This window comes from Callospermophilus lateralis, unplaced genomic scaffold, assembly GCF_048772815.1.
Source record: "Callospermophilus lateralis isolate mCalLat2 unplaced genomic scaffold, mCalLat2.hap1 Scaffold_181, whole genome shotgun sequence".
Taxonomy (NCBI): Eukaryota; Metazoa; Chordata; class Mammalia; order Rodentia; family Sciuridae; genus Callospermophilus; species Callospermophilus lateralis.
The window spans coordinates 2,096,445-2,121,870 of NW_027512846.1; the positions used below are offsets into that span (position 1 = coordinate 2,096,445).

At 45.3% G+C, this 25,426-nt stretch overlaps 1 protein-coding gene across 1 annotated transcript; it reads right to left on the reverse strand.

Annotated features, from left to right (window-relative positions):
• Nucleotide 1: 1 nt before the first annotated feature.
• Nucleotides 2–25,426, reverse strand: LOC143389322 (palmitoyltransferase ZDHHC19-like). Its single transcript, XM_077108162.1, has 6 exons — nt 25,296–25,426; nt 24,826–24,947; nt 24,140–24,279; nt 23,209–23,381; nt 22,651–22,758; nt 2–47 (listed from the first exon to the last, which is right to left on the reverse strand). The coding sequence occupies exons 1-6, from the start codon at nt 25,424–25,426 to the stop codon at nt 2–4; spliced, it is 720 nt and encodes a 239-aa protein (XP_076964277.1).

Consider the following 25,426-nt stretch of genomic DNA (forward strand, 5'->3'; position numbering starts at 1 on the left):
CTCACAGACTGAAGCCACCAACGAACTCTTCTGGGTTGGCACCCAGACTGCCATGACAACAGAAGTGACATCGCAGAGGTTCTGGAATGGGGGCTCTGGCTGCTTCCAGTGACTTCTGAGATCAACCTTCCCCCATCCCCACATACGCACATGTTGTAGACTGGGACATCCTGCTCTTATGATGGTAGCTTTGTTGGAGCTTGTGATGATATGATGTGGTTTGTCCCAAAGGTTCAAAGGCTGGAGGGTTGGTCCTCAGTGATGAGGTGGTAGAACCTGAAAGAGGTGGGCCTAGTGGGAGGTAACTCAGTCACTCTGCAAGATGCCCTCTCAAGGGAGTAATGGACTTCTCATGGGCCCCCATTTGCTCCTGTAAGAGGGAGTTGTTATCAAAAGAGCCAGATTGGTCCCTCCCTGTTTTCTGACACACAATCTGGTGAACACCCTCACCAGAGATCCCTTGCAGGAGCTGCCAAATCTTGGATACTGAGTTAAATAAAACTTACCTCCTTATAAATTATCTGTTCTCGGGTATTTTGTTAGAGCAACAGAAAGCAGGCTAATACAGAGGCCATAAATTATGTGAAGATGGCATGGGGAGAAGTTTGGTGATGGTCATCCCCCTTTCAGGCCCAGTGCTAATTGGAGTCAACAGTGCTCATTGCTCATCCTAGCTCCACTTCTTCCTTTTTTTGTAACAGAGCTCCAGTTTGGGGAAGGAGGTAGAAATCTACCAATTAAATATCTTCCCAGTTTACTCACTTCCATGGTGGGATTTATGATGTAATTATCTCTCAAAAATAAAATGAGCTGGGGATGTGACTCAATGGTTAAACAATCCTAGGTTCAATCCCTGATGATGATGATAATAACAATACTAATAATAATTTGTACATATTTATGGCATATAACATAATTTGAAAAATGTTACATTGAAGAACGTCTGAGTCAAGCTTTTTAACATATACATTACTTCATATTCTTATTTGTGGTGAGGACCCTTAAAATCTACTCTTTGAGTCATTTTTAGTGTAGATAACATTATCAACTGTACTCATTCTGTTGTATGTTATTATTAACTGTAGTCATTATATTGCACAATAGATCCCTTAAACTCATCCCTCTCATCTAAGTGTAATTTGTTCTCCTGGGACCAGCATCTTCCCCCTCCACAGCCCAGCCACTCCTGGGCCCCTGGCAGTCACCATTCTGCTCTCTGTTTCTATGAGTTCAACTTTTATAGATTCCACATGTAGGTGAGATCATGTGATTGTTGCCCTGTGCGTGGCTATTTCCCCCAATAAAACGTCCTTTGGCCTCATTCATTTGTCATAAATGACAGAATTTCCTTATATTTTTTTTAAAGACTAAAGAGTATCCCCTTATATTTCTAAACCACATTTTCTGTATCCATTCATGCACCGATTGGCTGGACCATAGGGTAGTTTTTTGTTTTTTGTTTTTGTTTTTTTTGGTGCTGGGGATTGAACCCAGGGCCTTGTCCATGCAAGGCAAGCACTCTCCCAACTGAGCTCTATTTTTAAGTTTTAAAGAAACTTCCCATACTAATTTCCATAATGACTGTACTAATTTACATTCCCCCAAACATAGTACAAGAATTCTAGTTTCTCCACATCCTGACCAGTACTTAAAATCTTTTGTCTTTCTTTTTCTTTTATTTATGATGGGGGTTGAACCCAGGGGGACTTTAACCCTGATAGACATCTGGAGACCTATTTACTTTTTATTTTGAGATCAGGTCTCACTGAGTTGCTGAGGTTTACCTTGAATTTATAATCCTCCTGCCTCAGCCTCCTGAGTTCCTGAGATTAAGGCATGTGCCACTGTTTCTTTTGTCTTTTTGATAATAAGCATTCTAATAGGTGCGAAAGGGTATCCCATTATGATTTTAATTGCATTTCTCTAGTGATTAGTAATGTTGAATATTTTTTTTTCAGATTTCTCTTGGTCAGTTGGGTTTCTACTGAGAATGAAGTGATGTTTGGGTCACAGTCTACCACCAAGTTTTATGTCTATTTCTGTTGTAGCACAAGAAGAAGGGATGACATGCATTGGGTCATGGGACAAGTTAGCAGTGGTACTAGAATCATAACTACCAGGTCTATTGAGCTTTGGAGCAGACCATGCTAGCCTTAGGGTTTCTCTTTTTGTTTTGTATTTTTCATTAGATATATATGACAGCACCATGCATTTTAATTCATTGTACACAACTGCAGCACAAATTTACATTTCTATGGTTGTACCTGATGTAGCGTTCACACCATATGTGCATTCATACATGTACCTAGGGTAATGATGTCCATCTCATTCCACCATCTTTCCTACCCCCATGCCCCCTCCTCACCTCTGCCTCCCCTTTGCCCCATCAAAGTTCCTCCATTTTTCCTTATCAGAGAGAACATTCAGCCCTTGGATTTTTGGGATTGGCTTACTTGATTTAGCATGATATTCTCTAACACCATTCATTACATGTCGTAATTTTATTCTCTTTTAATGCTGAGTAATATTCCATTAGGTATATATACCACAGTTTCTCTATCCATTCATCTATTGACGGGCATCCAGGCTGTTTCCACAGTTTAGCAATTGTGAATTGAGCTGCTATAAACATTGATGTGACTGTGTCCCTGTAATATGCTGATTTTAAGTCATTTAGGTATAGACCTAAGAGAGGGATAGCTGGGTCAAATGGTGGTTCTATTCCAAGTTTTCTAAGGAATCCCCATACTGCTTTCCAGATTGGGTTGCATCAATTTGCAGTCCCACCAGCAGTGTATGAGTGTACCTTTTCCCCTTCTACATCAGCATATATCGTGGTCTGTCTTCAGCACACAGGGCATTTGTGGCACAACCACTGTTCTATGTGGTTTACATGAATTAACCCACAATTCCTTGTTTTACAGATAGGGAAATTGAGTGACCAGGTGCTAAGTGCTACCCAAGGTCTCCCTGCTGGACAGTTGTAGAGCTGTGATTCGGACTTATGAGGTCTGGCTCCAGAGTCCTTGCCACCAACCACCAAGCAAGTGACTCCAGGAGGAGTTGCAGTCAGGGGGCTGAGTAGAAAGGGAATGAAGTTGGAGCATGGGATCAGTGCCTGAGATGGGTGCTGCCAATAATGGAAAGGAGCCCTGATTGGTGAATCCCAGAGGGCAGACCACATTTAGGTCCCTTGAGAATAGTGATCCTGGACATGGAGGTAACCATTGTGAAAAGAGCAACCATTCTCCAGAACAGAAACCTACTCTACAAGTACAAGGATTTCACCAGAGCCTTGTCCCTCAAGGGGGAAGGCGTTTCTCCTACTCCAGGCTCTTATCTCCTGCAAGGTGCTAGTGGTGGTGGAAAAGTAGGAAACACCAGTGAAAGTCACACCTCAGCAATACAGGCTCACTCAACACCATGATCTAATCATAGACCACAGAATCCTTCCTTCCTCTCTACTGTGCCACTATACCAAAAAGCCTCCGCACAACTTTAGAGAATTAGAGATGAAAGAGTTGAAGACACAAATTCTTTCTGGGCAAGAAATGAAAATAAGCACATTATAGGAATCTGAAAGTTTCTGGCCTCTTTGGCAACAGAAAACAGTAAACATGACTGAACTTCTAGACAGATGAGCACAAAATCTCACCAAATAAATGGCCTATTTACCTCAGTTCCTATTATTCAGTACACTGTCTAGCTTTCAATCAAAAATCATTATAAGGTATACATACTAAAAAGCAAGAAGAAAGGACATAAAGCAAGCATTCGAATGAGACCCTCAAATGATGAGGCTGTGGGAATTATCAGACAGGGATTTGAAACAACTATGATTGACATCCTAAGGGTTATAGAGGGTTAGAGCTGAACAAGAATATTCAAGAAAAGATAGATAATGTAAGCTGATGATGGAAATGGTAAACAAGAAAAAAAAGGAAAGACTGGAGATAAAATGACTAAGATGAATGCTTAACACCTTTGATGGGCTCACTAGTACCCTGGACATGACTGGGGAGAATATTAGTGAACTTGCAGATAGGTCAGAAGAAATTTCTCAGGCAAAATTGCAAAGAGAAAAGAAAAATTGAAACAGAAAATTTAAGAACAACGGGGCAATTGCAAAAGATAAACACACGTGCAGTTGGAATAGGAGGAGGAGAAGCAAAATAGAAGAGAGTTGAGGAAAGACTTTGAGTAATAATGACAGAAAACTTTTATGAAGTAATAGATACAGGGAGTTCTGAGAACATCAAACAAGGCAAATACCCAAAATCTACACCTACCATCTTTCAAATTTCTGAAAATCAAAGAAAAAGAGATGGTATTTAAAGAAATCATCTTACTCATACAGGAGCCAAGATAAGAATCTTAGTGAACTTCTCCTAAAATGTGCTAGAGAAAGAGAGTTGAGTAAAATTTTGAAGTGTTGAAAGGAAAACCCACCAGCCTATAATCCTCTACCCAGTGTATCATGGTTTGATATTGTGTGTCCTCCAAAAGCTCATGTGGGAGACATGCCTTCAATATACATTTTAAATTGTTTTTCTGGACACAGTTTTGTTCCTGTATCTTCTTAAGAGATATCCTTGAGAAAAAGTTTTTTGAAAAATCTAGTCTCAGCCAGTCATTGCAGGACATGTCTCCTCATCCCCACTTCGCAAAAGGCTGAGGCAGGATGATGGCAAATTTGATGCCAGCTTGGGCAACTCAGGTGGACCCTGTCTAAAATCAAGGGGGATTGGCTGGGTATGGTGCTCGTTAGTAGAGCACTTGCCTAGCATGTGAAAGCCCCTATTTCAATCCCCTGTACCAAAAAATGGGGTTCTTGAAGAGGCTAATATCAAGGCAAAAAGGATGCAACGATCATTTCTTTTTACTTTTTATTAAGTTGCTAAGGCTAGCCTTCAACTTGTGATAGTCTTGTCTCAGCCTCCTGAATTAGGCATGTGCCACTGTCCTGGCCCAGAACTTTTTAAAATAAAATCAACCCCACAGCATTGTCATCTGATAATATCAAAAAGGTAACAAAAACTATATGAAAAATATGTTTCCCCCAAATATATGTGTATATATATATATATATATATATATATATATATATATATATATATATATATTTAGTTGTAGTTGGACCCAATGTCTTTATTTATTTTTATGTGGTACTGAGGATCAAACCCAGTGCCTCACATGTGTGATTCGGGTGCTCTACCACTGAGCTACAGTCCCAGCCTTTCAGTTATCATTTCTAGTTGGAGGCACTTTGTGACAGAATAATATTATCTCTTTTTCTGGGTGGGGGGGTACTGGGGATTGAACTCATGACACTTGACCACTGAGCCCATATCCCCAGACCTATTTGGTATTTTATTTTAGAGACAGGGTCTCACTGAGTTGCTTAGCACCTTGATTTTACTGAGGCTGGCTTTGAATCTGAGATCCTCCTGTCTTAGCCTCCCAAGCTGCAGGGATTACAGGCAGGCGCCACTGTACCCAGCCCAATATTATCTTCTTTTAGTATGATCCAACCCAGTTGTTTTCTTGACTGTTTTAAAATAAATCTGTTCTCATCATCTGATACAATGCTCATGTACTCATCAAAACCAATGATACAGCTCTTCTCATTATATTCATTTGCTCATAGAACCACCCCTGAAATTGGCACCTATTTTGCAAGCATCTGAAGAAGAGGGTGATGGGCTGCACCATTGCCTTCTGTGCTTTTGGCCCGACCATACCCGTGGTGGAATCTCTGACAGACCACTCTCACTGCATGCTACTACCTCAGAAAGCCACTTGTGAGTAAATATATTTCTGCAGAATCTCTTAACGACGGCTACATAAAAATCTATAACAAATTATTATATTTTATATTATAATTTATTTAATTCTCTGTAGTAATTTCAAGCTTTACACGTTACCTTTACACTGTGGTGACCTTCCTTCTATCTAACAAACATCTTTGTGTACCGAACCACTTGTTTCTTTAAAGGATTTGGGAGATCCCTGTGCTGTGGATCAAACCCAGAGCCTCACATGAGCTAGGCAATTGCTCCATCACTGAATGACACCGTTGGACCAGAATGGAGAGATTTTACTGGGAAATTTTATTCAAGCTCTGATAGTACCTAATGAAATGTTGCTTTTTGACAAAATAATGGGTTTCTAGAAAATGATTATTTGTACCCACCAGATACACTTATGATGCAAGCCATCTGATTTACAGATTTACTCTGGGGTTGTTGATAAGAAAATACATTGCTTTTTTTTCCCCCAAGTAAAAAATTGCAATCTATTTATTTATTTTTATTAGTAAAATTTTACATAATACTGGGATTCATTATACCATATCCTTGCATGCACATAATTTGATCAGTCTCATGTTCCAGCTAACATATTTTTTTTTTTTGGTACTGGGAATTGAACCCAGGGGTGCTTAGCCACTGAGCAACATCCCCAGCATGTTTTTTGAATTTTATTTAGAGATAGAGTCTCACTGAGTTTCTTAAGGCCTCACTAAGTTGCTAAGGCTGGCTTTGAACCCACAGTTCTCCTGCCTCATCCTCCAAAGCCACTGGGATCACAGGTGCCACCTCACCTGTCTAACATATTCTTTTGGAGTGAGGGGAGGTGGTATCTTGAACTTTTCTTTTGTTTTAAATGCTGGGAATTGAACCCAGGGCCTCATGCAAGCAACCAATTTATCACTGAGGTACATCCCCAGCCCTTGAGCATTATTTTTAATAGGTCTATCTTTTGGACACGACCTAATGGCTGGGTATCATGAGAAATCCAGTATTTTATGTGTCTGGAACTTTAAGTATATTTTCACTCAAAATTCCTGTAGGACAGGAGTTTCGCAGAGTAATGAACTGGCTCTGGTCATATTCAACAAGATGAGACAACCAGCCAATATGGGAAAGACCTAAGATTGAAATTCAGATTTATAGTACACCAGGATTCAATATCTGGGTTATGTGGCTTCTCTGCAAGAGGAAGAAGAAAGTTTTTTTTGTTTTTTTATTTCTTTTTAATACCAAGTATTTTGAGCCAGGTGTAGTGGCACGTGCCTGTAATCCTAGCAGAGCCGGGGAGACTGAGACAGGAGAACGAGAGTTCAAAGCCAGCCTCAGCAAAAGCAAGGCACTAAACAACTCAGTGAGATCCTGTCTCTAAATAAAAACACAAAATAGGGCTGGGGATGTGGCTCAGTGGTTGAATGCCCTTGGGTTCAATCCCCGGTACTAAAAAATAAATAAATATTTTATTGTATGTTGCTGCCAGTGTATATAAAATAATTACCATTGTGAAATAGAAATTCATGAAAATTCAGAGAGGTAGATGTTAAGGATTGACAAAAGTAGAAGATTGTATTTTGGTACATGTGTTACAGGGAAATTTTTTGTACAGGCTTCAAATTAAGCTCTCTTGAATATTCACTGGTTCTTGAGCAGTGGGTTTGGGAAACCTCAGAAAGATGACTACAAAAAGGAATAGACTTTCTGGGGTCTGAAGGAACTTGTACATGAAGATACTCCAGTCAGTAGGGGATCATGGTGAGCATTCTGCAGACAAAATTTTTTCAAGTCAGCAACTGCCTGGGAAACCTTCATGTCGTTGAGTCCGGCCTCCAGCCAGAGCTGCTGAACCACCTTCTTCATAGTGTCAACGCTGGAGGAACAAGACATGGTGCATTCGAGGGCCAGGTGACTCTTCTGTCAGAGAGTCCACAGGTCACCGTCAGCTGGGCCAGATGACTGGGCAGCGTGCAGCAGAGAAGATTCTTTTTTTGAGGGGGTCTGTGGATTGAACTCAAGGCACTTGACCACAGAGTCACATTCCCAGCCCTTTTTTGTATTTTCTTTAGACACAGGGTCTCACGAGTTGCTTAGCACCTCGCCATTGCTGAGGCTGGCTTTGAACTCACGATCCTCCTGTCTCAGACTCCCGAGCCACTGGGATTACTGGCTGTGCACCACTGCGATTGGCTAGAAAAGAGATTCTTATAGAAAAAGAGATAAATAATTGCCAGGAATTAAGGGCTGATTCTTTTTTTTTTTAATTGTTCTATTCTACATGAAAGTAGAATGCATTTTGACACAACATGTATAAATAGAGTTTTACTTCTTATTCACCTGGTTAAGGGCTGATTCTTTATCTGAAAACCCAGAAAGAGAAGCATGTCTCTTGGGAGCATGCAAGCAGTCATTCCAGTGTAGCTGAAGTCTGGGAAAGCCCAAGACTAACTTCATGGAGACCCCATACTTCTGACACAGAAGGCAAAAGATAACCCAGTATCTTTGATAAGGGCCTAAGAGTAAATGGGAAGTCTCAACTGGTTCTAAGGATGAGTCACTGTCTATGGGGACACATTCCCCACTGAGCTAACAGAAGGAAACTCAGTTCCTTGTATCTAAATAGCATGTTTTAGGTTTCCATTTTCTTGTGAATTCAATGAACAAATATTTGTTCACCTCCTATGTTAGCCTGGGAACTCCATGTAATACTTATTTTCTGTACCCCATTGTCCAGGTTCTTGTAGCTGTCTGGCCAGCTACATGAGGACTGTGATGGTCACTTTTTTCTTCTTCTGAAACTACACCGTTATATTTCCTACTTTACCAGTAACCGCCGCCCCCCCCACGAAGCCCATCTCTCTTTAATATCAATGTGAATGATATTTGTCTTTCTTCACAGTGCAATATCTAATTCCCCTCTTCTATTACCACCATATTCTTTTTTGAAATTTTTCTTATTGTGTGAAGGCTTTATTGGGACAATTCTTAGTATGTGTCTTCCATTGCAGCCTCCCATCTTGGGAGTTGAAGACCCTTCTTTTATCTCCTTTGGGTTAATTATTTCAAACAGGTAATTTAGACCATTGAAGTCCCAGGAATTTGAATCCTGGATCAGAAGGGATGCTAGAGGTGGGGCTAATGGCAATTCTAGGGACAGATTATTCATGAACCTGTGGATTTGTGCAGGCTCCCTGGAACTGCCTTAATTCTGCAATCTGCCACAATCCAGATAACTGCCTTAATTCTATGAACTCCTGATACCCTTCCAGGAATTTCTCTATTTGCTTTGTATAACTAGAGTTGGACCCTGTTCTATGCAAATCACAGCTGGAACTGATGCAGTAAAGCTTCCATTCATTCAACTGAATATGCAATAAATTTTATTGAACACCTATCCTGCCCCAGTCAGTCTCAGTGTCTGCCAAAGTGATTATCCAAACTGATTTGTGGTAATATGTCCAAGGAAAAGATTGGAATTCAGTTTGTTGATCAGCTTTGTGTCACTGACAAAATACTTAAGATATACAACTAGAAAAGAGAAAATATTTATATTTGGGTTATAGTTTCAGAGGTTTCATTCTATGATTAGCTGATTCTGTTGCTTTTAGGCCTATAGTGAGGCAGAACATCACTGAGGGAGCATGTGGTAGACCAAAGCTATTGACCTCGTGGTGCCTAGGAAGCAAAGGAGAATTTGCTTTTATAACAAAGCCTCTCACTCAAAACCCAGTAAACTCTGAACCATAAATGAATGAATGCATTGTTGAAGTCAGAGTCCTTGTGATTTAATCTGTTCTCAAAGACCCCCATCTTTGAACACTGCTGCATTGGGGACCAACTCTTCAACACTTGAGCTTTAGGGGTCATCTAAGAATACCCAGAATTAGCAGAATTAAACCCTAAGCTGATATTTCTTTTTTTAAAAAAATGTTTATTTCTTAGTTTTAGGTGGACACAATATCTTCATTTTACACTTATGTGGTGCTGAAGATGGAACCTAGTGCCTTCTGCATGCTAGGCGAGCACTTTACCACTGAGCCACAACCTCAGCCCTCTAAGCTTATATTTCTTGAGAAACATCCCCACATTTCTATGTCAAGCTAGTTACTAGAAATCTTCAACAGCTGCAAATCATCAAAGAGAGACATTTCTCCCCTGCCAGATAACTTAAATTACCATTTGATAGAGGCTATAACTAGGCAATTTATACCAAATAGAGTAGGAGGAAACCCAGGTTATTGGCCAAGGTATTTCAAGCCAAGTGAGTCTTATAGCATCTCTCAACTATTATCAGTAATGTGAGTAATGACAGATTAGCTATAAAGATACTTTGCAAACACAGAGGAGCCTGGCAATTGAAGTTCTAGAAATGGATAGTTTTCTTTGATATTCAGAAGTTGTCAGACTACCTGGTTTTTGTTTGAAAATTACTAAGAATTCATTACATATAGGATATTCCTAATTCCTCAAAATTCCCCAGCAACCGCCTCCAAATCCCACCCAGGTTCTTTCTTTCTTTTTTTAAAGAGAGAGAGAGAGAGAGAGAGAGAGAGAGAGAGAGAGAGAGAGAGAATTTTTTGATATTTATTTTATAGTTTTTTTTTGAGCGGACACAACATCTTTAATTTGCATGTGGTGCTGAGGATCGAACTCAGGGCACTGAGCATGCCAGGTGAGCACGCTACCACTTGAGCCACATCCACAGCCCCTCTTTCTTTCCTTCTTTTTTTTTAGTTTTGATGGAGACAATATTTTTGTTTATGAATTTATTTTTTAATGTGGTGCTGAGGATCAAATCCAGTGCCTCACACGGGTGAGGCCAGCGCTCTACCACTGAGCTTCAGCCCCAAGCCCCCACCCAGTTTCTTAAACAAAAATTCTTGCTATGGTCTGAATGTTTGTATTCCTACTTCCAACCCCCAAATTCATATGTTGAATTTCTAAGCCTCCAAGGGGATGGCATCAGGAAGTGGGACCTATGGGAGATGATGAAGTCATGAGGGCAGAGCCCTATATTCCTGTATACAGTGCATGCCTATTGCCAGAGATTACTATCTTTAAAAATGGGATAGTGTTCTTCAAAATAAGCCAAGGGGGCTTATCTGCCCCTTTCAGTAAGTGAGGACACAGCAGAAAGTTATTTATGAATCAGGAAAGCTGGTACCATGACCTTACATTTTCCAGTCCCCAGAACTGTGAGGAATAAATTTGTTATTTTTTATTTTAGCATCCCAGGAATACTAAGGTAGTTCATAAACAAATAAGTAGACTCTTTGCTCTGAGAATGATGAAACAGAACCCATGTGGGGAACAAACTCTTATCTAGTTATGTTTGTTTATACTAAACAAAATAGTAGGGGAGATATAGGTATTCACTGTTTTAAGTGTAACCAGAAATGGTGGTGGTTGTTTTTTTTTTCCTTGGTTGTTTGGACACCATGGATTGAGCCCAAGGGCACTTAATCATTGAGTATATCATACATCCCCAGCCTTTTTTTTATTTTTCATTTTGAGACAGGGCCTTGCTAAATTGCTGAGGTGGCTTTGAACTTGTTATCTTCCTGTCTCAGCCTACTGAACTGCTGGGATTACTGGTATGCACCATCATACCCAATCCCAGGATTGTTTGAAATGTGTGTTAAGTCACATAGACAAAGAAAGTACTGTCATGAAGGAAGAAGGGACTTATACTACTGATCCCTACAAAAAGAAGGCACTGCAGGCTGTGAATGGGGAGCACACAGGGAAATACCAGGTCAGTCAGAAAACAAGGTCAGAGCCTTTATTGTGGTTTTTAAGGGAAGGACTGGGTAAAGGAGCATAAGTTTTGAATTGTTTGGTTTGGCTAACTCCAACAGGCTGCAGCATTTAGGAATGTCTCTTGCAATCTGGTACCTGGCCCTGGGGCAATTAGGTAAAGGGAACATTAAGAGCTTGCTAAAAGAAGAGGTTAGAAGTATAGCCCCCACCCCCAGTGGTTGGTATGCATATAAGAGGTGTGCCTTAGGCAGTTTTTTACTGTCTTTAGGAAATGGATAACCCCAAAGAAGCAGTCCCTTATTTAAAAACTACAACAATAACAACAAAAAGCAGAATATAAAGGTATGATTAATACATTCACAGACAGTCCTACTTGTTTTGGCACTTTTCATCTTTTTTACTAACTCTTTAAGTGTCCATCTCAATTTCTAGGTCTGTGAACAATGAGCACGGGGTCACATCTTACTCTTGTCACTGGTGGGTATTCAGCATATGCCTCTAAATTAATGAGCCAGTGTGTGTGTTTAGGCAAAATTGAGGGTAGGTATAGTCAGCCAAAAGAAAACAAGCAATCAAATAATAAAAACTGTGAGTCAGCTAGGCAAGAGAGTCAGCTTCTGTCCTGCTGCCCACTTTGGCTCTTCAGATACCACTGGGGCAAAAAGAAAGCCTCCCCCCACCCCTTTTGCAGCCTTCCCCCATACCTGTATTCTCTCCAAAACTGCAAGAAAGGGAGTAGGTACGAATGAATAGGGAGACAGCCAGAGCTATCTTCTCAGTATTCCTTCCCCAAACCCCAAACCTGCACTCCTTTCTCGGCCCTTTCCCCATTTGCTTGGTCCTATGAAATTCTAGCTTGGTCTCTGTGTTTTCTTTAGACAAAAGAGACAAGCTTGAGGACAGGCAAGCAGTGGGAGTCACTGTGTTAAAATCTTGACAGGCTCTTGGCTCATGTCCTTGTAAAATGAGGGAAATACATAAACTCAGGGAAAACTGAGCTTACAATTGTGCAGCTCCACCCTGTCTCCACCTCAGTCCTGTCCCTGACTATGGCCCTTCTACAAATGTTGGACCTCCAACTCCAGGAGGGGCTTCTCACTCTTGAGACAGATGGCATTCTCCCTTAAATGTGTATCTGCTTTCTAAATAAACCTTTGTCTCTGCCTTTGTCAGACTCATGCTGAAATTCTTTGCTGCCCTTCTTGGAAGAGATCTCTTCTCCATGACAGTCAGTTACTGAATTAGGCATGGTCCTGGCCACCCGCCTCCCATAGATGGCATGCCAATCACTGAACCTGTCACAGGAGAAGATATTTCTCTGAAGAATGGTCTGAGAAGTTTCCAGAGAAAGGGAGAACTTGACTCAGGGCCAGCAGGGTTCTTGCAGACATGACAGAAAAGAATTTTACCATGCACCAGTCAAAGGCAGAGACAGAGGTTTATTTGTGAAGTAGATACATATTCAAGGAAGAATGGGGGCTTATCTTAAGAGAGAGACCCCTTTGCGGAAAAGCAGGCTATCTCCAGAGAGACAGACAGCAACCTGTTGGTATGGGGTGTTAGTATTTGCAGAGGGAGGATAGGTAGGGGCTGGTCTAGAGGTGGAGGAAGGGTAGACCTACACAATTTTACACCCTCCTTTGCACATTGCCCTCAAAGTTGCAAGTGTTGGAGGGAGCCTTTCACATTTAGCGGTTTATGGCGCTGCTTTTGACACTTAGTATGTCTCTCTGTCTTCCCAAATTACTTTCTCAAAATGACCAGTTTTGCAAACGAGAAAAGTTTTATTTAGGAGGCAGCCAAGCCAGAAGACAGATCAAGTCTCAGATCTCTCCCCCATAAGGTTTAGGGATATTTATGATAACGAAGCAGGGAGGTCGAAGGTACGGGGAGAGGTGATTGGAAGTAAGGAAAATTGAAGTAATCAGTGGTCTGTACACGTGGAATCAAATTTCATTGTCTTCATAGGACACATATTCAGAATGTGTTGTTGGTGGGGACAAAAGGACAGTGCAAGTAATAAATAATGGGTCAGATCAGAAAGATGGAGGCTGGTTTGAAAGGAAAAGTAATAAAATGTTAATACCTCTAGAGCACTTCCCCTTTTCCACCTGTTGCCAAGGTTACCAGCCTCCAGGGATTATTCCTCCCTGCAGGGAGTTGTAGGGGCTGTTAATGAATGCCTCCTAGGCTGCTCCCTTCTTGCCAGGACCCCTGATCCACTTCCTTCTGGCCCTTGGATCACTCCATCTTTTAGGTCAAGTAAGCAGGTTGTGAGGAAGTGAAGGCATGAGAACAAAGGAATTCTAAAGTGTGTAAAAGGGGCAGGACACCCCCACTTCCTCAGACAACCAGCTCCTCTGCCCCAGGGGTCCTAGCCTTGCCTCACCCTCAGCCACTTGCAGGCCTTCTTGGGTGGGGCCCTCAGGGCAGAGCAGGACAGGGCTGAGCCAGAGGCAGCAGGAGCACTATGGGCACAGTGCAGGGTTGGAGAGGGGTTCAAACTGGCCGCCATTTCAGTAGACAGCCCTGTGCTGAACTTCACTGCCAGTTCTAAGTTTGCCTCGAGAGTGGGGCCCTGTGGTCACTGTCCAAGCCCTTCCCCTGCTGGAATGGCCCTGGAAGCAGGAATGAGAGTGGTCCCCTGGGAACCAGAGAAAGCCATCAGGCTGATGCCACCAGGTTATCTTGGGCAAACTCTTCCCTCTGCAGGACCTAAGAGCCCCATCTGCAAAACTGGGGGTGGCAGACAGCTGGATGAGGTATCCCTGAGTCCCTACCCTCCCTAAAGACTTAAGAGTCTGTGACCCTCAGTGTGATATCTATGATTACCTTGAGGACTCCAAGTTTTAGCAAAGGGAAGACAGATTCTCCTGTGGCACATTAGTTGGCGGCAGAGCTGGGTGACTAGGTTGAGTCTCATCCTATATGCCCTGACTTCCCAAGAGGCCCATGAGGAAAGGTCTGGAGATGCTAGGCTCTCCATCCCAGGTTCTGAGAAACTGATGTGACTCCATTTTTGAGAAATCAGCTTCTACCTCAAGGCCTGTCCAGAGGGAGGGGGCATGACTCTTGTCCTTGGAAAAACCCACAGAAGGTTCTTAGGCACATACCCACCCTGCTGAGTTGTTTAACAAAAGGGATCTGTGGTGCTAGGTGACCCTGACTCAGTTAAGCTAGATGAGGACCCATAGCAACCCCCTAGCAACCACCAATCAGCAGGAGACAGGAAAAATATCTGAAATGTCAGGTGACCTCCCAGTAGTTTCCGTGATGTATAACATGATTAGGCAACCCTGCAGTTTGGCATAGAGACTCTTGCAACCCTTCCGGGCCTAAACCAATCAGTTCAAATATATCCACCATTTGAATTCACCCACTACCCTTACCCAACTTGTTCTGGCCAGTGAATGTGCTCATCAATGTTAAGAATTGTTGTTTGATTTTCCCGCGGTATAAAATGATTTTCTGTGTGATGTTGTGATGCATAGTGTATCCCCCCAAAACCTATAAATTCTCACTAACTAAGGGTTGGGACTCACTACTCAGGACCGCTGTATTGCAAAGGGTTGAGAGTCCAGGCGCGAGCCTGCAATAAAGACTCTTGTGTAATTGCATCAGATTCGGCTCCTGGAGGTCTATTGGGGTCCCACGAATCTGGCATTACTGTTCTAGGAGCTTGTGGGCACCTGGTAGCCCTGCAGGCGTGGGGGCCATTTCTTGGCTCTGGCCCAGGGATGGCAGAGTTTCCTGGGTAGGTGGACAGTGGGCCCCATAACTGGTCCCCTATAACACCCCTTGCCTTATCCATGGGCCAAGGATTGGGTGGGGCATGTCTGAGAATCAAGGGCACATTCAGCAGAAATGAGAAGGGGGCAAAAAGGGAAGGGGGTGCAGCCCAGTTGGGTCCTCTCAACTTGGCAAGGAGTCACAAGACTGGCCCAAGGCTTAGGGTAGACGGTATGGTGGAGGACGTCAAAGGAAGGAATGTTCTATGTCCCACTTAATGCTCAAGAAGCAATGAGCCTGATCCAAGGGTCTTTCTTAAGGAAATCCTAGGAATCCTAGGCTGGGGGCAGGGCGCGGACACACCTAAAATCTTCATCCCAGAGCAGGAAGTCTTTGCCTTTGGAAAGGCCATGTCCTCTTTTGAGAATCTGAGGGAAATTACATCCTTTTCTAGTGGGGAAACTGAGGACCAGATTGTCAAGGAGATGTGTCACATCTAGCTTAGGACTTAAAAGGCCCTTGCCTGAGACTGAGTGAGTCCCTGTATACCTGAAGGCAGGGAGCCAATGAGTGCAGACCTGAACCAGGCAGGATGGCAGGGGGATAGGCAGGATGGCAGGGGGACAGCCAGCGGGGCTGGAGGAGGCAGCATGAACTCCTCAGAGACTGGGGCCTGGCCTTCTGGGCCCCGCTTGGAGCTGGACTCCCTCCAGCACTCCCCCACCCAGGCAGTTCCATGATGCACATCCAGGCCTTGACCCAGGCTCCTGGACCACCTCTCTCCTCCCTCACTCAGATCCAGTTTATTGGGAGGGCTGTCCTTTGGGAATGAGCTTGGGAGCCTCTGGCTTCCCCACTCGGCCTTTCCCCCTGTTGGTCAGCAGGGTTGAGCCATCCCTACTGCACACACAGGTTCACAGGCACTAAAACCTGGGCACAGGGACTCCTCCCCTCTTTCTCTGCCATGGGCCCATGAACTCGGGCTTCCCAGACAGAGGAAGTGAGCAGGAATAAGATTTGAGAAAAGCCTTAAGCCCCAAAAGGACTTGAGCCCAGGGAGATAGATATTGGGACACTGAAAGGGGATGAGAAGTGTTGGAGTTCAAGCCAGGGCAGGCGGGTGGGGCTGGGCCTGGGCTTCCCAGGAGAGGTTGAGGAGGAAAGGAAGAGGGAAGAGCAGTCTTGTCGTGGGACTTTGTGGTCTGGAGACTTGGAGACACATCCTGCATCATAGGTCACCGACCTCCTAAAGTTGGTCAGAAAGGATAAGGGGCTGGGCGAACACACCCCTGAGGATGAGCTCATACCAAACATGTGCATACTCTCTCTCTCTCTCTCTCTCTCTCTCTCTCTCACACACACACACACACACACACACACACACACACACACCCTAGGGACATGCATCTGACCCCTTGGGTGACATCCTTTTGCCTCCACCTTTATCACACAAGATGGTTTCACCCAGATACTAGTATGGAAAGAAGCAGTATAGTTTGTCTGTCCTGATACTTCATGTGGCAAGATGATATGGGGTCCTTGATACAAATTCAGAGAGCCCCACAACCACTAATAGTACTCTGGAAATTCTGACATGGTTGGGTCGCCCAACTAGTGGAGAAAATAACCATAAATCATTCCAGCTGCATCCATTGCTTGCCTGCTGTGCACTAGATGAAACACCTCACCTCCTCCTCCAACAACCTACTACGAAGGTGATATTATTCCCAGTCCCAAGATCACACTCTGGAGACTAACAGACACACGGTTTGATGTGCCCCCTGCCCAACACTCTGGGGCCTGCAGACTCAAAATTCCTGAGTCTACCCCAGGGACAGGACCAGAACCAGCACCTGATGCACCCCAGGGGGAAGGGACCAGGGTGGGACACAGTTGCAGGAGAGATGCAGGATGAATGCCCCCACCCTCCCACATCTGGGGAGGAGGCGCCCAGGAAGGGGCTCCAGACTGACTCAGGCTGGCTCACCTCCCACTAGAGGGCTGGGCCAGACTTGGTTTTCAAATTCCTGGGCAGCTGGCACCCCCTGTAGTCAGACAGGGATGCTGCAGGACAGGGCTTGCTCCATCCCTAGTGCTAGCTGGGGGTTTTCTCTCCTCCCATCTCCAGCCCTTGCCAGGAAGCCAGCCAGGTCAGTCACTGTGATTATTACTGTTGCCACATTTTCAGGATGAGAGAAATGACAAGTGTCTTGCTCAAGGTCAATGAGCTAGACAATGTTGGTTCCCTAGCTTGGGTTCTCAGAGAGCAAGGATCTTTCCCTTCCAAGAGGGCTTTGTTCCAACCCCTCAGAGCCTCCCTACATCCCCAGGAAACACCGCTTCTCTAAACCTAGAACAAACAGACAGAGCAGCCATAGGAAGAAGTAAAAACTATTTACAAATATACAACAGGAATGGAAGTCTTAGCACTCCCAATAGGGGAGTGATTGAGGGCTCAGCTACGAGTGGCCTCCACATGGAGGCTCAAAAGGTGAAGTTCAGATGTCCTGGTATCCAGCAGTGTGAATGGGTGAGTGAGAGGCTCGTGGATGGGAGGCCAAGTCTTCTCTGTGGGCTTTTTGCTGCGGCATCGGGCTGATGGAAATCTAAACACATAAGTCAATACATGGGTGTTCTTTCTAGCTTCTACCCTGCAGTTCACAGTCATGGCTCTGGGCCCCAGGAGACAGGACAAAGGAGAGGGCTGGTACCCCAAGTAATGCAAGGGCCCTTGGTGGGCACCATGGGTTATCTACCCTACTGCACTCCTAATGCTCCACTTCATACATTTCACATGGGATTTCAAGTACAAATTTCCATAAAAAAAAAAAAATAAAGAGCCAGGCACAGTGGCACATGACTATAATTCTAGTGGCCTGGGAGGCTGAGGCAGGAGGATCACAAGTTCAAAGCCAGCCTCAGCAAAAGTGAGGCACTAAGTAACTTAGTGAGAACCTGTCTCTAAATAAAATACAAAATAGGGCTGGGGATGTGGCTCAGGGGTCGAGTGCCCTGAGTTCAATTCCCTGTCCCCCTCCCCCACAAAAAAGAATCTCCTTTAAAACATAAATTACTAGTCTCAGTCCTCATTAATAACTGAGGAAACTGAGGCCTAGAAAGGTAAGGGACTGGCCAAGGCCAACTAGCAAATTAGTGGTGCAGTCTTTTCTCTTTGTCTATTCAGCAACACCTGGGAGTACTCTGAAACCTGGAACCCGCACACTCAGGTTCATATTTCTGTTCCTTAAGCTCCATGTGCTTCAGCTTCAGGGCCAGCCCAACCTCAGGAGCCTCCCCCAACACATGTGTGACCCACAGACATCCTTCTCCCAATGCACACCCACTATTCCTCACCTCCTGTAAAGCTGCAGCCTCGCCACTCCCTGGGGGGCCCTGCCCATGTGTTGGAGATGTGGGCCCAGGGAGCTCTGTGGGACGGTGTTGACGGGAATATTGGCGAGAACCGTGTGTGCACTGGGTCCCCTTGCTCAGGGTCCCACTCCGGGCCTTCCGCCTGCTGCATCCAAGTAGCTGCAGACATGTACCTGGGGCGTGATAGACCAAATGCAGGGAGTCACTACCCACCTTGGCCTGGGCCCCCTGACCACCCTCACCCTCAGCTTGGAAAGCACAGAGCCCAGGGTTCCCAGCCAGGAGTCTCATCCAGGCTGCATTTCCCCTCTACTCCATTTCTTAGGGCAAGAACCTAGAAGGGCAATGAATAGGGACGTTCCCAGAGGCTCCCAGAGTGCCCTGGAGAAAACCCCAAAGGAAAGGACAATGGGTGACAGGGCCTGGGAGCTGGGGTCAGGGACCAAAGAAGAAAACCCAGCTTTATCTCACCCCACTCCCACCAGCCCCAGAGATCCACCACTTGAGCCTTCAGTTTACCAACTCACTTGGGTCCCACTGGCATACAAATGGTCAAATACCAGTTGTTGGCACAGCCCTGGTCGAAGGGGTTGTTGTTCCGGAGTGATTTGCCCTGGAGGGAGATGGGGATGGGAAGAGGAGCTCAGAATCAGCAGGACTGGGCAAGGCCATCTCCCAGTGACTCCTCCTAAGTCAGTCAGCTTAGCCAGGGCTCAGCCCAGGCCTGGAGCAAGATTCTAAGGGCAGGGGAGCCCAAGAGTGACCCAGGGCCTCCTGCCTTCCTATGCTCCTAGGAAGAGTGACCTCCCTTGACCCACTTGTGAGCAGCTCTCCGCAGACAGTGCTGACACTGCACTCCTTTCTCCTGCCTTCTCAGGGCTCCTCATCATCCTGTGCCTCCCTGTGCAAGATCCTTGTTCTGTCTCCATTGGCCACACCTGTCCTCTTACCTCATCCTTCCACACACCCCCCTTTTTTAAAAAAAATATTTTTTAGTTGTTGATAGACCTTATTATTTTTTTTTAATTTGTATGGGGTGCTGAGGATCAAACTCAGTGCCTCACACATGCTAGGCAAGTTCTCTGCCACTGAGCTACAACCACAGCCCCTTTCAGATACCTTTTAAACTCTTCCTTGTGCTGCTCAATTGCTCCAAAGACAATGTCACCACCCCACTCCCACTTCATTTCCCCACCTCTCATTTTTTTTTCTAAAATTATGCCTTAACTGAATTTCACTATCTGGGAGGACAGGGGCAGTGGGGAGGCCACATCATAGTTTCCTAGTCAAAAATCACATGGCCCAGGAAAATCTGGGCTGAAGGCCTTCAGTACACAAAGCAGTAAAGGTCAAGCTCAAAGTAAAGGCAGACCACAGGGCTGATGAATAAGGGCCAAGCACAGAGTCTCAGGTGGGAGGAGGACCAGATATGGCAGTGGTGGGCTGGGGACTAAAAGGATGGGAGGTGATGAGCAGGTAGGCTCCTCTGTCTGTTCACTGTCTCGGGGTCTGCAGCGTCCCCTCAACCACTGATGCTGCCCACCAGTCTTACTGAAAGAGCCTTTAGTCAAGAGATTGCCATACTAAAGGAATCCCAGGGCAGAGATGCCCACCCCTATCATTCCTATTCAACACTAAAAAGAAAAAGCAATAAAGATACACAGATTGGAAAGAAGGTAATGAAACTGTTCTTCACAGATGACAATTTTCTATGTAGAATGTACAACAGCCACAAAATGCTGAGGGAGAACTCAGTGGTTGAGCACCCCTGATTCAACCCCTAGTCCAAGAAAAACAACACTAAGGACTCCTGCTCTTGGGAAGATGCTATGAAGAAAATGGAATGACAAGTCACAGATTGCAAGAAGAGATGTGCAAAACCTAGATCTGAATCTGATGTAGAAAACTCTTAAAACTCAATAAGAAAACAACCGTTTTTTCAAATGGGCAAAAGATTGGAGTAAACGCTTTTGGGGGGAGTGGGTACCACGGATTGAATATAGGGACACTCAACCACTGAGCCACATCCCCAGTCCATTTTTTTGTGTGTATTTTATTAGAGACAGGTTCTCACAGAGTTGCTTAGTGCCTTGCTTTGCTGAGGCTGGCTTTGAACTCGGAATCCTCCTGTCTCAGCCTCCCAAGCTGCTGGAATTACAGGTGTGCGCCACTGTGCCCTGCCAGGAGTAAACATTTTACCAAAGACCTAATGAAGGCCAAACAGACATGAAAATAGGCTCAACATCATTACTCATTAGGAAAACACAACCTGGAACCTTAATGAAATACTACGACTCATTTAATAAGACAGGTTTGATTAAAAGACAAAACAAAATAACAAAGGACAGTGTGAGGGGCTGGGGTTGTGGCTCAGTGGTACAATGCTTGCCTAGTGTGTGTGAGGCACTGAATGCGATTCTTAGCACTGCATATAAATAAATAAAAGGTCAACTGATACCTAAAATATATTTGAAAAAAAAAAAGTGTGAAATGTTGGTGAGGATGTGAAGCAACTGGAATTCCCAACATTGCTGGTAGAATTTAGAAACCTTACAGTTGTTTTGGAAGACAAATTTGGCAATTTCCTACAAAGTTCCACACGTGTTTACCTTATGACTCAGCAATGCCACCCTTAAGAATTTATTCAACAAAAATGAAAACTTATGTTCACATGCCTGTGCATCAATGTTTGGGGCAGCTTTATTTATAACTACCCCAAACTAGCTAGGCATTGTGGCCCACACCTATAATCCCAGAGGCTTGGGAGCCTGAAGCAAGAGGATGGCAAGTTCAAAGTCAGCCTCAGCAACTTAGTGATGCGCTAAGCAACTTAGTGAGACCCTGTCTCAAAATTAAAAAAAAAAAAATTAACATAATTTGAGGGGTGCTAGGAATGTGCCTCAGTGATTAAACACCCCCCGGTTCAATTTCTAGTATGAAACAAACAAAACAAAACAAACAAAAATACTGGCAAAAACTAGACATAATGTAAAAAATCCTTCGTTTGATGAATGTATAAACAATCTATAGGGCATCCATACGCTTCTACACAGCAATAAAAGAAATAAAATACTGATATGAGCGACAACGTGGATGAATCTCAAATACATTGTCCTAAATAAATAAAGCCAGAGAAAAGAAGGCAATGACTCCATTTACATGTGATCCTGGAAAAAAAGAAAAACCAGAAGGACATAGGGAGAGAGACTGACAACAACAGGTGAATGAAAGGATATTCTGGAGTAAAGAAACTGCCTAATCTTGATCATGCTGGAGAATGCAGGACAGTATCCAGTTGTCAAAATCCCGTATCCTAGACTAAAAGGGTGAATTTTGCAGTTTTAATTTATTCCTCAATAAATGAGTTTTTGTTGTGTTTTTTTTTTTAAATCCCACCATGCCTCCCAGGTTTCCACTTCATCAAAACTAAATTTCACGCTCAACTTTTAGGGGCTTTTTAATCTTGACTCCTCCTTATAAATTATCTGGCACCTTGGGTTTGATTTAGAATCGTTCCTTCCTCATTTCCTTAACATCCTACATTCGGGTTTCTCTGCCTTTTTGCAAAGGTGTGCCTCTCACAGACAACACCCTCCTGTCTTCCACCTTTGCAAAATCACACCTAGGACAGGAAGAGTGGCACGTCCTCCTCTACAATGCTGGCCTCGCCAAGCTCAGTTTCTTGCAGGCTGCTACACCACTCAGGACCGACCCCCGTCTCAAGCGTTTCCCTAGGTGTCTGCTGGTGTTATTCTGATCGCAGGGTTCTTATCAACACAAGCGCAGGATGCACCCATCCCTCAAATAACAGGCTCTCCATGCAATGCACCCACGAGGAAGAATGACCACTGAGCTCCAGGGGGAGGAAAGATCTGAGCTGCATCTTAAGGGGTGGGTCTGGAAGGACTCATGAGGCACCATCAGGACCAAGGGCAGTGAAGATCAGCCGAAAGTGCCGGATTCCCAAAGATGCAAGATGCCTCCGCACCGTCCGGTATTGCAGTACTCGCTTACCTTGCTCACCGACACAGCCTGTATCATCAGGAGCAGAATGACAGGCAGCAGGAGTACCAAGACGGGTACAGCTACTGCGATGCTGTGCATACACAAGCTAAGAAGAACAGACAAACTGTTCTCTCCTGGCCCCGCCCAACGACCGACAGCCCTCATTAGCCCCGCCCTGGCTGGCCCCGCCCACCCACTTTTGCCTCCCTGGACTGGACAATTAATCCAGCACACCCAAGAGAAACCTCACCCCACCATGCTGGCCTCCCACTTGACCCTTTTCAACCTTCATTTCCCCACTTCTTGGCCTCCCTAGATTCTTAACTCCATAGTCCATCCTACCACGCCCATCTCCCTGACCCCACTCGCCTTCAATCTGTCCTTCATAGGTCCTCCCAAGTAGCTTCTCCCTTTAGCCCTGCCCACAACATCAGCCCTCCCTCGGTTAACCCCACCTCTTGGCTGTCCTGCCCCTTGGCTGTCCGTCCCTGCCCACAACCCATTCTCTTCCCAGTGTGGGCCCTTGGGACTGGGTGGATACGCCATGGCTGAGTCCAGCGACAAGGGCATGTGTCTTGTACGAATGAGAAAAAGCACACTGGTAGCCAGAAGAACAACCAGATAAAGGCACAGGGACACCAGCAGCAGCACGAATACGCGGAAATTTCTTTGACCTACACAATTGTTTACCCACAGGCAGTGGTGGTCAAAGTCCTAGAGGAGAGAAGGCAGACCTTGAGGGTCTATTTGGCTTAGCCCAATACCCCAAAATCTTGAGCCCCCCCCTCAACCCAGCCCCTAGACCTCCTGCTCTTGGCCCTGCACGTGAGCTCCCATCTCCAGGGTGAAACCAGCACGTCCATGGATAGAGCACAGTTAGGACGCCATGGCTCATCAGGTCGTTTGTCATGAGTGAGGTCTCTAGAGACAAGACCTGCCTGGTGTCACTTTGAGCAGGATACAGAAAAGCTGTGAAGCTGTATTTTTTCAGATACTGGGTAAGGATGAGAAGAATTTCTAGCCCAGCCAGCCTTCTGTACTTGGAAACCCGTGCAAGGTGTGCACATGAGAGAAGAGCACTCGGAACCCAGGAAACCCTCAATTGGACACCCAGAGGTGGACAGGCAACAATACCCAGAACAGGGCAGCAGCCGGCCTAAAGTTATGGGTATCTAGTATCAGCAAGCTAGTGGGACAGTCACTGCCTTTCCTCCCCTTGACTCCACCAGGCTCAGCACAGATGGTGCCCTTTGCATGTCAGCACCTGTGCAAGCAAGGCCAGCGTCTCAGGACAAGTGCAGAACTGGAGGCAATAACATATATAAGTGACCAAGAGTGGCTGAGAGCCACTTGTAGCAGTGTGGGAAGATGATCTCATACCCACCCCTGGACCACATATGATGTGAAGTTCCTGGTCCTGGCCAGGTGCCCTGGGATGGGTTGGTGAGTGGACAGGAAGGAGGAGTACTTACCTCCACACAGATATTACAGAAGGGACAGTGGTGGGTCCGGGGTGGACGATGGAAAGAACACTTCGAGCACCACTGCAGGCGAAAGGCCGTGTTGTTCACTCGTGCTATGTATTGAATGTTGGGGTCCTCTTCTAAGGAGCCTGGCAGGGGAAGAGATTTGGGCAGTGGCAGGAGGCCCTTCCACCACTCTACTACTTGGGGCCGCCCCATAGCATCATTGGGCAACAAGAAGGGTGGGGAGGAGGAGGGCAGGGGAATCCCGGTCCCTGTTGAGCAAGCTGACCACTCAGATGGGCGGCAGTCAGAGAGAAAGGGCTGTCCAGCCACAGGAGCTCTATACAGAGCTCTCCCCTTTTGGAATAGTGATCAGTGCTTGAAGTCGTGTGTAAAATGGGAAGGAGGAGGAGTGAACTGCGTGGTTTGGAAGGGCCTGCTGGCCTCTCTTGCCAGCCTGCCCAGTCCTTGCTTCGAAAGCAGCTGGAACACCTCCAGGATTCTGTTTTTTCGCACTTCAGTGGCTTGGGAAATGAAGTGCCAGGGCCCAAGTAATGATGACATGGAGGGAAGGGCTCCTGAGGCCACGGGGGCGGGGGGTGGGGTTGAGGGGGGTTAGCATGTTTGAAATCACCCCTATAGGCATCAGCCCTTGGGATACCACCTCCTTCTCCAGGGGTCTGAGGCCTTACCTTTGTGCAAAATGCCTGGGTCTGACCCGTTGAGGAAAATGAGGCTGCTGAAGGACAGTATAAAGAATAGGCCCGAAACCACGGCAAATTCCCACTGCCCATTCTGAGCCAACCACCGGCACCTGAAACCAGAGCCAGACTCAGTCCTAGTCTGGGGAAACCCAGAGCTCCCCACAAGGCCTAGTTCACCTGAGGTAGGACTCACTCGCCTTAAGGACTGATCTAAATATCCAGGTTAGAGACAGACCATGGAGACTCCACAAAATGTCACCAGCATTAGCAGTCTCTCATAGTTCCCTAAATGCGTCAGGCACTCCAGACCTCTGTGCTTTCACATTGGGTTCCCTCTAACTCTATATCCTCCTTCCCCTGCTGACCCTCTCTCTCCACTTCCCTCCCTGCCTCTGTACTGTCCTTGTCTATTTTCTCTTCTGTGTCTAAGACACTGACACCTTCCATGGGAGACTCACGGAAAGGTGAAGAAGATGCCACTTATTGTAATAAGAAGCATTGCATTAAAAGCTGGAAACAGGCTTGGTTTCAGCCATGAGGATTCGATCGGAGGTTCATTTGGGGGCGTGATACTCTGTGAAGAGGCCAT

Excerpts from the sequence above, each read along its gene's own strand:
- LOC143389322 (XM_077108162.1), bottom strand. The coding sequence starts at position 25,426 with ATGGCCTCTTCACAGAGTATCACGCCCCCAAATGAACCTCCGATCGAA. Across the intron at positions 23,382-24,139 it reads TCTGTAATATCTGTGTGGAG|GACTTTGACCACCACTGCCT; the intron begins GTAAGTACTCCT and ends TCTCTCCTCTAG. Across the intron at positions 48-22,650 it reads GAGTACTGCAATACCGGACG|TCTGGGTGCCAACCCAGAAG; the intron begins GTGCGGAGGCAT and ends TTGTCATGGCAG.